Here is a 14072-nt window from a genome sequence, read left to right on the forward strand (position 1 = left end):
GACGACGACAACCACAAGCTCTGGTGACCGGCGGCAGCCTAACGGTGCCGGAAAGATAAAAAAAATGAAAAAACAAGGGAACTTGTTGAACTAGGATTTCAAGAATTTTTCTGACAATAAATCGATAAAAAAATCAAGTTTAAAATTCATAGCAGATTGAAAGAGGAGGATTGAAGAGATTTACTTGACTTTTTGACGGATTTTGATCTGATTTTTGACGTCCAAAATAAGGAAGAATCACCGATGGATAGCAGAATAGGATGAAAAGATCGAAGACGGAGGAGGAGGTGGGGGAGAGGAGCTACAGGTTGTGAGAGGGAGAAGACGTTTGGTTTATCCAAAAAAGCCGTTGGGGTGCTGGAACTCGGGAGAGGAAGAGACGTTTAGTTTACCCAGACGAAAAAAAAAAAAAAGGGCCTGGGGCGGTCGCCCGCTTTGACCCGCCCCAGGGCCGGCCGTGTATATATATGTGTGTGTGTGTGTGTGTGTGTGTGTGTGTGTGAATAGAGGCTTCTCAAGCCTTCATTTGACACGTGAGATGTTCTGGAAAGGAGAGGAGCCACATGAAAAAAGCAGCACTTTCTTATTCCGAAGCACGATCACAACACCCCAGCCATCATCTAAGCTTTCCTATTTGACTACTCCAAGCCTATCTGTCGATTCCTCGGTCTGTAGATCATCTTGTCTTTCTCTGGCTACGGACGCGGAACCTAGAAGACCGACCAGTGTAGGTAGGCCGGTCGATCAGGATCTAGGTGTCGATGGAGCCATTCGATGGAACTCGAACGAAGTAGAGGAGGGGCCAGGGCTGGGGCTGGAGGAGGGGCAGACAACAGGAAGGCCGATGGATCTGCAGGAAGTCTGTGGGAAAAACGTCGGTGACGATGGGGAGGAAGGCGATGTTGGAGATTGGCGGGAGGTGGCGGCGAGAAGAGATATATGGGAAGGAAAGCATTTGAGGGAGATTGGAGGTCTTTTTTTGGGAGAATAGTACTTGAGGGAGATCGGAGGGCTTTTTATGTTCCAATTGGAGTTTTTTCTCGGGACCCGACCAGCACCTCCATCCGATTGAGACTTCTGAGGAAAAAAATAGAGAAAAAGATGAAAGATAAGATCTTTTCCATTGATTTTTTTTTTTTTAATTTCATTTCATTCACTTCTTCGAAGATCTATGGGGAAGGAGAGCACCTAAGGGAGATCAGAGGGGTTTTTCACATCCCGATTGGGTTTTTTCTCGAGCATATGGGATTTTGTGCTAGTTGTGGTGGTGTGAGTTGGTCCCTTGAGGTTTTGAGAGCTTAATCTTGGTAGAAGTGACAAATGGAGCGAGAAAGAAGTTTTCTTTTTCAATAGTCAGAGACAGTATTAATAAATAACACATGTTAGTAAAAATAATGTATGCTATTTTAACGAGATCTCAGTGGCCTTCTATGAGTCCAATTATGATGCGACATCGAGGGAGGAAATTTTGGAAGAGCTATTAGCCAAGGAAGAGATCAAAGGTTAGTCGAAGGTTGTACGAAGATAAGGGGACCAAAGAAAAGGCCTCACGGCAGTAAAGTAGAATAAAAATTTTTAATCTTGATCGAAGGTAGGCAGTGGAGATGGATCTGGACGTTATGATGAAGATGTTTTTAGAGCATTATCATCGGATGTTCCAGACATCTCATGTATTGTATAAGGTTATAAGTTAGTGAAATAAATGATGATGCCATTATATTATATATCCCGATTGGGTGCACCAGTTCCCCCCGCCACCCCGCCCTCTCTCCCCCTCCCTGGCCGCCCACCCCCCCCACACCCCCTACCGGTCTCCCTCGGATGGTTTTGGCGCAACCCTTTGGAGCCCTCACCGGACCCAACCCCACCACAAGTATCCTTGTGTCCTCCTCCTCCTCCTCCTACTTCCCTTCCCCTCTCCTACCCCGCCCCGCTGTCGAATCGCTCCTCACCGCTGCTCTCGATGCCGCCGCCAGCCCCCGCCACCTCCGAGAGGCCCACGGCCGCCTTGTCCGTCTCGGCCTTCACCACAGCAACTTCCTCGTCGCCCGCCTCCTCCGCCGCCTCGCCGACCACCGTGTCCCCACCCACCCCTACCCGCTCCTCGTCTTCGCCCAGGTACCCCGCCCCAACCCCTTCCTTTGGACCGCCCTTATCCGCGGGGCCGCCCTTCTCCTCCACTCCGCCTCCTCCTCCACCGCCCATCCCCTCCGCCTCTACGCCGCCATGCGGCGCAGCTGGCCCCCCGCCCCGCCCCTCCCATTTACCTTCTCCGCCCTCTTCAAGGCCTGCGCTGCCGCCCGCTCCCTCCCCATGGGCGCCCAGGTCCATGCCCAGGCCCTTGCCACCGGCGGGTTCGATGCTGAGCTTTTCGTCCAGAACACTCTTATCTCGTTTTACATGGAGTGCTCCGACCTGGCATCCGCCCGCAAGGTGTTCGACCGGATGTCTGTGAGAGACGCCATATCATGGACTTCGTTGATCGTCGCCTATACCAAGACCGGTGACATGGGCTCCGCCGAGGGGCTTTTTGAGAAGACCCCGGTGAAGGATATGGTGGGGTGGACCGCCATGGTCACGGGGTACGCCCAGAATGCGATGCCGAAAGAGGCATTGGAGACGTTCGATAAAATGAGAGAGGCTGCTGTTGAAATCGACGAGGTCTCGTTAATCGGCGCCATCTCCGCTTGCGCCCAGTTGGGTGCCGTGAAGCATGCGGAATTGGTACGGGAGATTGCTGAGAGGCATGGGTTCGAGAGGAACGTCGTCGTGGGTTCGGCGATGGTTGATATGTATGCTAAATGTGGGCTCGTTGACGAGGCCCGTAAGGTGTTTGGTGGAATGGTGGAGCGAAATGTGTACACGTACAGTGCTATGATTGTTGGTCTTGCTGCGCATGGGAGGGCTCACGAGGCGATCGCTTTATTTAAGGAGATGGTGGAGAGGACGGAGGTGAAGCCTAACCGGGTCACATTCATTGGGGTGCTCACAGCATGCAGCCATGCTGGAATGGTGAAGGAAGGCCGCTCTTACTTTGCACAAATGAAGGACGAGTACGGGATTCCTCCCTCTGCTGATCATTATGCTTGCATGGTGGATTTGTTGGGCCGATCAGGACTTGTGGAAGAAGCACTTGAACTTGTGAAGTCGATGCCTGTCGAACCCCATGGTGGTGTGTGGGGAGCACTGCTAGGTGCTTGCCGGATCCATGGGAAGACCCAAATTGCTAAACTTGCAGCAGATCATCTATTCAAGCTCGAACCTGATGGAATTGGGAACTATGTGTTGTTGTCGAACATATATGCATCGGCAGGGATGTGGGATGAGGTGTCGAAGGTGAGGAAGTTGATGAGGGGGAGGAGGTTGAGGAAGAACCCAGCTGCAAGCTGGGTGGAGGCCAAAGATGGTCTAGTTCATGAGTTCTTCGCGGGTGATGGTTTGCACCCTAGGTCGCGTGAGATAAAGGAGGCACTAGAGGAGCTTTTGGGGAGGTTGAAGCATGATGGATATGTGCCTGTCTTGAGCTCAGTTGTCTATGATGTTAGTGATGGCGAGAAGGAAAGGCTACTGAAGGGTCATAGTGAGAAGCTAGCACTGGCGTTTGGTCTATTAACAACCAACGTTGGCAGCACAATTAGGATTGTGAAGAACCTAAGGATTTGTGAGGACTGTCATTTGGTGATGCGCCTTGTGTCTAAGGTTGAGAGCAGGGAGATTGTGGTGAGGGATAACATGAGGTTCCACCACTTCAAAAATGGTGAGTGCTCCTGTGGTGAATTTTGGTGAAGGTGAGCTTTATAGGCAACATAAACATAAGAAGAGAGGAGAAAATGGTATGGCTTAATTTTGAGATGGATTCCTAAATTCTTTTGAAGCTCAGTTGCCTCATTTGATCCTTGTGAATTCATTTGACCTACACCGAATTCTGCTGAAGCAGCACAAAGAGCTGAAGACATGCATTATTCTAAATGCAGGAAACTAATTCTATGATCTTTTTTCTTATGAAAGATATCTATGGCATCATGAAACAAATGATAGCGATAAAAAAGAAGATGGAAAAAATGAAACTAAAGGGAGTTGAGCTTCTTAGTTGGCCAGAAGATTCAAACCAGCTTTCCCTTGAGGAGAGTTTTTTTTTTTTTTCCAAAAAAAATGTATGACTTTATGTTTTCAGAAATTTTTTATAAGTCAGATGTAGTCGAGACATGAAGTAGAGCTGGTTTCTTTTATTAGCTGTAGAACAAAATCTCATTTTTTTTAATACAGATTGCACAATTATCTTGGAAAATTGATTCAACATTGTCGTGATATACCGGAGTAACTTATGCGATCTCAGTGGTTCTTTATTCCTAGGAGGTTGGACTTTGAGAAATTCTCAAATCCTGTTCTTGCGTTTTCTGCTTTGTTCTCTACTGTTATTGCTCCTCCAAGTTCACCTGGTGTGCTGGCAACTCTCATGCCATCTGGGTTTTACCTACTTGTTTCTTTTGTTTTACAAAGACAGTGATTGCAGTGAAACATAGTTGTTTTCCATATTCCCAAAACTCATGTTCATATCAATAAAAAAAAATTGAAATAGTCTTTCAATGTCCATATAAGTCAACCTAATTGAAAACTGCTACGCCTATGAGATCGTTCCTTTGAAGACCCTGGTTGGAGGATCTTTCTTATCTCCAGGTACTTTCTGAACCAAAGATAATATAAGAATACAAGCAGACTCGATTGAATCAAGAAAAAAATATATCAGTAAATATGGAGGAGCAACATGAGAAAGTACTATAACCCTGCAGAGAAAAGATATTAGCTTGCATTTACAGATAAAGAAGTTTCAACTCAGTGTTTACAGACAACAGAGGTGACCTTTTTATTGATCGCGAGTCCCGGTTGTGAGATAAGCCTCTGATACTTATTCTCAAGGGGTTGTTGCTAGAAAGGAGAACATTTTGTAAAAGCATTGTAAGAGAAGCAAGTTTACTCCTAACTCCATTAAGACTTGGGATTTGTTCAATATTTTATCAAACCAATGAAGTTTTCCCACCAATAAAAATTAATCTTAATCCCAGAAAAACTGATCCAATGATAGAACAGAAGCTTAAATGCAGCAGCTTGAAGAACACAAGATGTAGTGGTGGGAAGACTAGATTTCAGGAAGCATGATTCCTGCATGCCAGCTGCCGCTTGAATGAGTGGTGATATACTGAAGTTGAAACTGCATAACTTAAGCAATTTCCTATACCCAAAAGACTTGTACATGTTTTGAAGTTTATGTCTTGTTCAAACTCAAAGCCTGGAGAAGCCATGGGGGTCTCTGCAAGCTTTCTCTGTCAAAGCTGCTGGTCGAGTGGTCGCTGCATTCCTCTGTTCTCTGTGGTCTGACGGGGGTGGACAAAAGCAGTGGCCTGATATCACTTGGAGCTGGCTTAGAGTAGCCCTTTTCATTGTTCAAGCTAAGCCAGTGTTTTGATCTCTTCTTACCTATGCCACATCCTATGCTAAGTGTCAGCTCCACATCATTCTCATCATCGGTCCACGAATTGGAGCTTTCTGTGTTCATCTTTTCTTTCAGATGCTTCCCCAAGTTGGTAATCTGATCTTGGTTGTGTCTAACTTCTGTAGAGGTGTACTCTTCTGCAGGCTGTTCAAGATCGAAGTCCTTCGGTGCTCTTAAAGGGTCTTCTGAGCATATGCTTAGTTCTCGTGAACTTGGGCCTGCCCTTGTGTTGTAGTGATGTAGGGAACTGTACTCAGAGTTTAGATGTTTAGTGGAGTGAAGTGTATTACTGACATGGGAAGAATGACTGTTCTCTGAGGTAGATGTACTACCCCAAAATCTGGTCCTTGTATCTGTGAACCCTCTGGAAGTCACAATTGTGGAGGACTGGGGCTTCTCCTCCTTACTTCTCATCTCAGCCATTAGCATCTTCTGAACTCTGTATAGCCGATGTAGATCATGCACCTGCAATATCCAATCCAAAATCTGTGCATCAGTACTTGATGATAAAGTAGAACAAAAATGATAACAATTGCCATTTATCCATCTTGGCATTCTCATTCTGCCACCTGTTAGAGAGAGGGGTACATCAAAAGAAACTGTTAGAGAGAGGGGAAGAGAAAAAGCAACAAAGAAGGAAGTCAGACGACATCCATAACACCATCTGCCAACTCATGGAGTAAGTAGAAATGAAAAATATTCACCTGCTGTCTGAATATTTCTTCATGCCTCAACATTGTATTTCTGACAGATTCTCTGTTGTTTTGCAATCTATCCATGGACTCTGGAAGGTAATTGAAAGCAGTCTGGCCGCCTGTCTTCAGCAATATATTACTGAACCTGGCCCAACTATCTGGAGTGCTCAGATCAAAGGTTACTACATGACGGTTGTTCTTTAGCAAGGTGGTGAAGACATTATGAGTGCCATGCAGTTTTGTTCCCATTCCTGAGACAATGAGGGGCCGTGTCAGTTTTGTTTTCTTCATGATGGCTTGTTAAATGTTGTATCAGTAAAGACTCAGAAAATAAAATCTAATAATATAAAAATTTAGACATTCAATAAGCATTTACAATTTAAGACAGATCAAACTTATATTTCACAAAGTGTTTGTATCAAAGGTAAACCAATTGGCCTATTGGAGATTCAGTTGCATTCGAAAGACTGATAATGGACCTTGGAACCATACAGAACAATCTTCAAAGGTAATTAATAATCAACTCTACAGCGATCAGAGGACCAAGTCGATGATCATGCTAAACCACACAGTAGAAAGAAAGGATTACTTGATTCCTTCAATTATAAAAACAGCAGCATTTTACTCGAGACTCGTGAAGCAGAAATGCTATATCATCACTGCATCTAACACGTTTAGCTCGATGCTTCTGCCATGTTCCTAAAATTGCTATCGCCGGTCCACTACAATTATGTCATCATAGTTTACAGCCTATGACATCTATAGTTGATCCAACAAAGAAATATTGATTATAAGATTTTGATTCAGGTACAAGGAAATCCTCGAGCACAACAACGACAACAAACAATAGCTCAGCACAATGCGCAATTTCTTACCTGCTTGGTTCATACAGGCCCTGATGCAGCACTGCAGTTAGGGGATCTGCCAACTTCTCAATTATAAAAAAATTAGCTTTTTAACAACCTATCATATGCTTTAAAGAGCTGTGGTTGCCATTCCTCGACTGGACATCTCCAAAAGGAGTAAAGAAAGAGAAAAAGGCGCTCATTAATAAAGAATTAAAAGAGTCAAATGATCAGTTTCTGAAAAAGAGACAACCTAATCTTTTTTTTGTTTTTTTTTTTGGGTGGACAGAGAGATCATGGCAGATAGATGAACTTCTATTTGATTGAGTACTAAAATAAGAGAGAGAGATATTTAACATAATTTTGGAGCTATTGAGAGATGGAGAGCCAGGAAAATCTTTTAAGCTCAAAGTAGACTGAAGATCGCAGGGTGGGATAGAAGGACACCAGCAAATGGAAGTCCGGAACATGGTTAATTCAAACAAAACAGAGAAATGGTATGTTGTATTCTTGTCAGGGAAGAGCAAGCAGATCTATCTTTGTTTGGAAATCGAGTTTATGAACTGATGGCTACCTTTTAGAGTTCATAAATTTATGTCAAATTATATAGAACCACACGGTTAGCCACTAATTGTTTTTTCCCCCCTCTTTGCAGAAGAGGCAAAACAGTTGTTAGCAGGAAAAAAGAAAAAGCTGCCATAAGAATCTCAGCAAGGCTCAAACCGCTGCAGGCAACAAAAGATTGTATAAATCATATATGTGACCCCCAAAGTGAATCTTTTTGCAGTATTAAGAACAAAAAGCATCTTCTACGCTGAAGAACAAAACACATCTCGAACAACTTAAAAGCGACAAGAAGATTGTAGCTTCCTTTTTTAATATTTTAGCTGGTAAATGACTATTATCGATAAACAATTGCAATTCAAGACCCACTCCAAGGTTCTGCTAATTGTCGATAAAAAAGCTTATAAAACAAGAGCATGAAGAGGATTAGCCCTTCTAAGTAAGCGCATGACCATGGCTTGACACCCAAAACAGCAAGGAATAGCTGATCTGATCCAAATGAAGCACAATTAAAAAGTAATGAACAATAAAGTTAACATGAGAAAGGACTCAAAGAGGTCAAAAAGGAAGATCAGGAAGGAAGTATAATTCACCTGCAAGCTCTGTTTCCACAGCTCATCGAGCATCTTCCCCCTACCAAACCTTCACTCCTCCATCTAACATCACTTTAAATGGCCAAAGAAGGCTAGAACCAACTCTCTCATCAGACTCCTTTCCAGAAGATGACGTCGCCGTGGAGGTCCAATCATCGGAGAAATCCAAGCAAAAGTGGTGATAGATTCGGAGACTAGGCGGATATGAGCAGGCTCCTTCCCACACATGAACAACCAGGCAATTGCTTAGAAAAACAACAAAGGCAGCTCAAGAATAATGTAAGCATGACAGGCTGTGAAGGGGGAGGAGGCAAGAAAAAGGTGGAGAAGCCTTTGGTGAAATCGGATGGGAATTGTATTATATCCACAAGGGAGGATCAAAAGAGCTAGCAAATCAAAACAAGGACATATAAAAACAAATCTCACTCATCCACGTAACCATGTAAGCATGTGAACAAAATATTCCAGACAGCTCTTATAGGACATGGAGATACCTAGATGCTAATTGTGGGCTGGAGCTTCCTCTCTCTCCCCCTCTCCTTCCCTCCCCTTCACTCTACCTCATCTAGACAAAATCAAATGCGTTTCATTTCTTACTTCTGTCCCTTTAGAGATCCAAAGATATCCATGCTTTGGACCTACTTGAGTGGTTTCTACTCTTTGCGTACTTTTTTTTAATCATCCATGGTGGTTTAGTATCCTAGAGTTGTTTTAAACCAGACCCAACTCCTCAGATGGGTGAAAGGGCTGAACTTTTGTTGAATGGTTTTTTTTTTTCACTAGAGAAAGTGGTGCTTCCTTAAAGGCATTGGATAAGACAAGGGTAAAACAACTAGAAAACATTCTCCAAATTAACTCTGGAACCTTTCCTCAATCAACAAAGGTGGTTTGCATCCTATATTTGTCATGTTAAACCAGATCAAATCCGTTTTATCCTCGATAGGACAAATAGTACACCATAAATATATAAGAGCAGACGTTAAAAAGAAAAAAAAAGAAATCCTTTTCTCCACAAGCTAAAAATATTCTCCAAATTTAATTATTGATATAGACTCCACACCTTCCTCTGATCAGCCATTGTGGTCAGTATCCTAAACTAGTCAATTTAGATTTGTGCAAAGACTAAATTTTAAAACTTAGCTTTTTTCATTGGCTAGATAATATTCTTCAAAATTTTATAGTTTATTCGCAACCCAATCATTGATTTTGGTATAAAGTCATGGACTTGCGTGTGTGGGTTTCTTTCTTATCCGAAAGAAAGGGTTCCGTACCATTTATAGTTCAGAAAATTCACCCAGGAAAGGATTCTATTTCTGTCTTTTGAGCTCCATGGGATGCCCGTTCCGGGTAAATTGATGCAATTTTTATCCCAGATCATTTAACTTTTCACCGCCCATCTTCTCCAAGGCAATGTTAGAATCCGTTAGAATTTCAGATGAAAAGGGATTCCAGATAAAAAAAAGGTTCAAATTTCTGTGAGAATCCGTTTTTTAACCGTCACCCAATTGCTAAAAAGCCAAAATAGGAACAGATAAAAGGGTGGCAGAAAGATCCCAAATCCAGGAAAAAAAAAATAAAAAAACGAAAAGAAGAGATCGGTAATTTATCGTCCAATGCTTATCGCTTTCGTCCAAAAGCCGACATATCAAAAAGATACCTGTCCGCAGAGGTTTTAATCCCATTAAAAAATCCGTATCTCTCAGTTCTCATCCAGTGAAGTCCGCTACCACCACCACCACCACCAACAGGCTCACATGCGTCAGGGGATTTAGTTTTATTGAACCCACCCACCTCTCTCTCTATTAAAGAATGACCGCTATAACGGTTTTTGGATGGCCCGTTATGTTATTCATAGGCGTAATTGGGGAAATTAAATAATAATTGTTGTTTAGCAATTATTTTTTGTTTTTTTCCATTAAAAAAAGCATTTATTTTGTTGTTTTTGATTTTTGAAGAATGCGTTATGTCAGAGTATAATTATGGATACAAAAGTTAATGCTTAAGCTAAGAGAAGTGATTTCATCAAAAAAAAAATTTGTTATCTTGCGGTCACTATCCATTATTTCCGGTAGAAGCTAAGTGCAGGAACTTCTTTCTTTTATGTTTTGCCTAACTTTCCCATTCAAAGCATCCACCATTATTTTAACTGGGTTCATTAATCATGCGTTGTTGATTGCTTATCTAAAATAAAAGGTTAAAGTGGGGGCCGGTCAGCAGGGAATTAAAAAAAGGATGTCACAAACTAAAACTGGTTAGCGGATTCAAACTAGATGAATGGTAGGGTGTCATGTAACTCCAAAGTAATGGAAAAACTTGTGCTAAAGCCAACATAACAAGCACTTGGAAGTCAAGCGAAAAAGAAGAAAAAAACCCCACTTGGGACCACAACAACAACACAAATTAATTTAAAAAAAAAATTGTCATATAAACGCACTTCACAAACAATTTACAAGTCTTTTATGTCGCTCCTTAATTTGCACCAGTCAATCTACTTAGAGGCAGCAGATATTCTACAATGCAACTTCCATGAGATTCTTACAGCATACATACAGGACAAGTTTTGATAGGTCAATAGAATCTAGGTGAGATTCTTCTTCCATGTAGCCCTCTCCTCTCCATTACCTTTTTTTTTTTAAAAAAAAAATCTTCTTCACATAAATCCAATCTCTCTAGTGCTACAAGACAGAGTGGTATCGCCAAGAAAAATCTTGCCACAAATCCAATAATAGAAATTTCTTACAGCTTCATTTTAGAGAATTAGGTCACCGGAAAAGTTGGACAGGAGCCGTATGAGTTTTTTTTTTTTTGGTGATGCAAGATTTATGTACCACTCAAGCATCTCTCTCATCCATAAATAAAGTTCAATATATTCCTTAAGAAGGCCAGCAGTAATTGGACCGAGCGTGTTACTATATGACTAAACCTCTTCATCCATTTTGGTGGGTAACGGTAGGGGGTCAATTTCTGGGAAAACCGATCAGATAATTCACCACTTTGTCACACTTTCTTTCATTTATATCAATGCGGCTGGAAAAGTGGGTAGCAAGCGACAATGTTGGTTAAGGTAACGAGACTTTTAACAAGGGAATTTAATAACAATATGCCGGCTGCTAATCTTGTACTTTTCATTATCTTTCCTTTTTTTCCCCTCTTTTCTGTTGTAATCTCTCTTCTTTCTAATAAATTCGGATGGCTTTACTTCCCTTCCTTTGTTGAAAAAAAAAAATCTTTAGGCTTTGAAATTTTTTTTTTAAAGATTTTATCATGATGCCTCTTCATAATATTTTATTATAAAACATACTAATGATATTATATATTAATTTTTATATATTTTATTATTTATAAAAAATATTTTATTTTTTTTCTTTTTTTTTCTTTTTCTGCCCATGATTTCACCGCGCCCAACCACCGCCCCCCCACCTCCCTGACCCTTGACAACACTTGCAACTCCTCCACGTTCCCCTCTCCAGTCCCCCGAGCCTCCTCCGCTCCACGACCCAACCCCCGAGCCTTCTCTAATTCTCTGCACGTGCTCCCTTACGGCCCGCGCCACCAACACCCTTCCCCTCGCAACCCCCCTTGGCCCGCACCTTCTCCGCTCTTGATTCCATGCTCCCCCCTTTCGGTGTCTGTTGCCGCTCTGCGCCCCCCAACCCCCCCTCTCCCCATCTCTGACAGCCGTGGCTACTCTGCACCGTCGTCTCTTCCCTCCCATCCCATCCCTAGCGACCACAGCTGCTCTGCCCTTGCCCCCCACCCCCATCCCCCAGTGTCTCCTGCGATCAGTGGCTTCTCCGCACCGCCGCTGCCACTCTCCCTCCCCCCTCGGGCCCTCTGCAACCCGCAGCTTTTCCATGTCACCGCCGCCCTCCAAATTCCGACAGTCGCGGTTCTTTTGCGTCAACCCCTCTTCGATGACCTTTTGAGAAAGAAAAAATTTTAAAAAAAAAAATAATTTGATTATAATATAAAATAATTTTAATATTTGAAATATTTACTGCATCAGTACCTAACTACTCTACCAAATTAAAATTCTACTGATTCATATTTAAAATATCCTTTGGAGCGTTACAGTAAAACCTAAGTCATTATGATAGCCACTAACACTAATCTTTTTTGGCTAATAATTATAATCCTTAAAAATCATTAGAGTGGTATAGCATTGTCGAAAAATATCTCTCTTTATAATATATATATATATATATATATATATATATATATATATATATATATATATATATATATATATATATATATATATATATATATGCACGTGCGTGTGAAAACATATATAGACTAGGTTTAGGTCGATCAATTCAGTTCTAAATCTAGTTGATTTCCCATCATCCAATTTGTATGGATCACCATGCATCAAAAAAATAAAAAAAAATTGACAGTCATTTTTTTATCTATTTGGATTTGAATTTTTTTTAAAAATAAATCATTAATTTTGATAAGATGGAGCACGTAAGCCTGCATGCATCAGGGGGATTAGAATTTATTTTTTAAAATAAGTCATTAATTTTGATAAGATGGGGCACGTAACCTGCATGCATCGAGTGGTGAAATCAATTTTTCATAGATCCTATACTATTTTCATTTATCATCATAAAATTTACATTTATTTTGAGACTTTTCTATTTATTTTATTTTTATTTTTTTGAACTTATTTATATTTATTATAAAAATATTTATATATACTCTGAAGGGTTTGTATTTATTCCTTACAAAATTTATATTTATTTTATATTATTATTTAAGGACCAGTAATTTTCAATGAGATAAGCCACTCTATGGCTTTTCAATAATAAGCAACCGGGTAAACATAAATTTTAAATAAATAAATATAATTTTTTTCAAAACAAATATATTTTTTTAAAATAAATATAAATGAGTTCAAAATAAATAAAAATATTATAAAATAGATACAAAGATAATTCGGTCCCATCAATATTAATAGCATGTGGGCTTACGTAATTTTTTTAATATTTTTTTAAAATCCAAACGGGTGGCCACTAACTTTTTGATTTGCTGGATGCAGATCCACGTGGCTCAATGGATGGTGAGAAATCTGACCCAATTTAATGCCAAATTTGATCAATCGGAACCTGGAGCCCTGGTACATAACTAGAGAGAGAGAGTCGGCCCCGCCAGCATTGTACTATTTGCTGTTTGCCTTTAGACTTGAGACCACCTATGAAACGTGGGTACATTTTATTGCATGCCGTGGTAACATGGGCTCCTGATTGGGGGAGGCAAAATCCGTGATTGGTGTGGTCCGGCACCAACCAGAGGAGAGAGAATATAATTGAGACAAGTCTGGGGCTGGCCTCCAATTTATCTAATGACCTACAGCTCTGTGGGATGGAGATTGGAGATTTGCTTCTCTCTCGCAAAGAGCTGTCGTTTCCGGTGGGATTCGGTTGTGGTACTGCAAAGTCTGCTCTGATCTTAAGAATCTGTAGTCCTTTTCAAGCTTTTCTTAGCTGCCTTCATCCCTCTCTTCGCCTAACTTTTATTTTGGAATCTGATGACCGACCAGAGCCTGGCTGTCGCCGAGTATGACGTCGGTTGCATTGGGGACGGATGGGCGGACCTGCTGTAGTACCTGGAGCGAAGGTGAGCTCACAGGTGGTGACCTGATCCAGACGATTAGGCTGGGCAAATCTATTCCATCAAAATGCGGCACGGGGGTGGGCCATATATATATATATATATATATAACAATTATTCCATTCTAAACTTGAAACAGGTTTCGTTGAAAAAACATGAGTAGAGGTTCTACATATTTTTCTCCTACCTTCAGTATTCGGTACCTGATAATAGATTTTTGCCTAAAAAATAATTAAATATAAATTTCATAGTCCTATATTTAAATTAATTA

General features: G+C 41.4%; 2 protein-coding genes across 2 annotated transcripts; one reads left to right on the top strand and one right to left on the bottom strand.

The window, feature by feature from the left end:
• Positions 1-1766: 1766 nt before the first annotated feature.
• On the top strand, positions 1767-3874 carry LOC105039665 (pentatricopeptide repeat-containing protein At5g44230). The gene has a single exon (XM_010915892.4). The coding sequence runs from the start codon at positions 1822-1824 to the stop codon at positions 3784-3786; it is 1965 nt and encodes a 654-aa protein (XP_010914194.1). The 5' UTR covers positions 1767-1821; the 3' UTR covers positions 3787-3874.
• A 911-nt stretch (positions 3875-4785) lies between these two features.
• On the bottom strand, positions 4786-8948 carry LOC105039666 (uncharacterized). Its single transcript, XM_010915893.4, has 3 exons — positions 8189-8948; positions 6196-6437; positions 4786-5956 (listed from the first exon to the last, which is right to left on the bottom strand). Exons 2-3 carry the CDS (start codon positions 6433-6435, stop codon positions 5264-5266), a joined length of 933 nt encoding a protein of 310 aa, XP_010914195.1. The 5' UTR covers positions 6436-6437; positions 8189-8948; the 3' UTR covers positions 4786-5263.
• Between the last annotated feature and the right edge of the window lie 5124 nt (positions 8949-14072).

The sequence above is a fragment of the Elaeis guineensis genome, chromosome 1, assembly GCF_000442705.2.
Source record: "Elaeis guineensis isolate ETL-2024a chromosome 1, EG11, whole genome shotgun sequence".
Classification (NCBI taxonomy): domain Eukaryota; kingdom Viridiplantae; phylum Streptophyta; class Magnoliopsida; order Arecales; family Arecaceae; genus Elaeis; species Elaeis guineensis.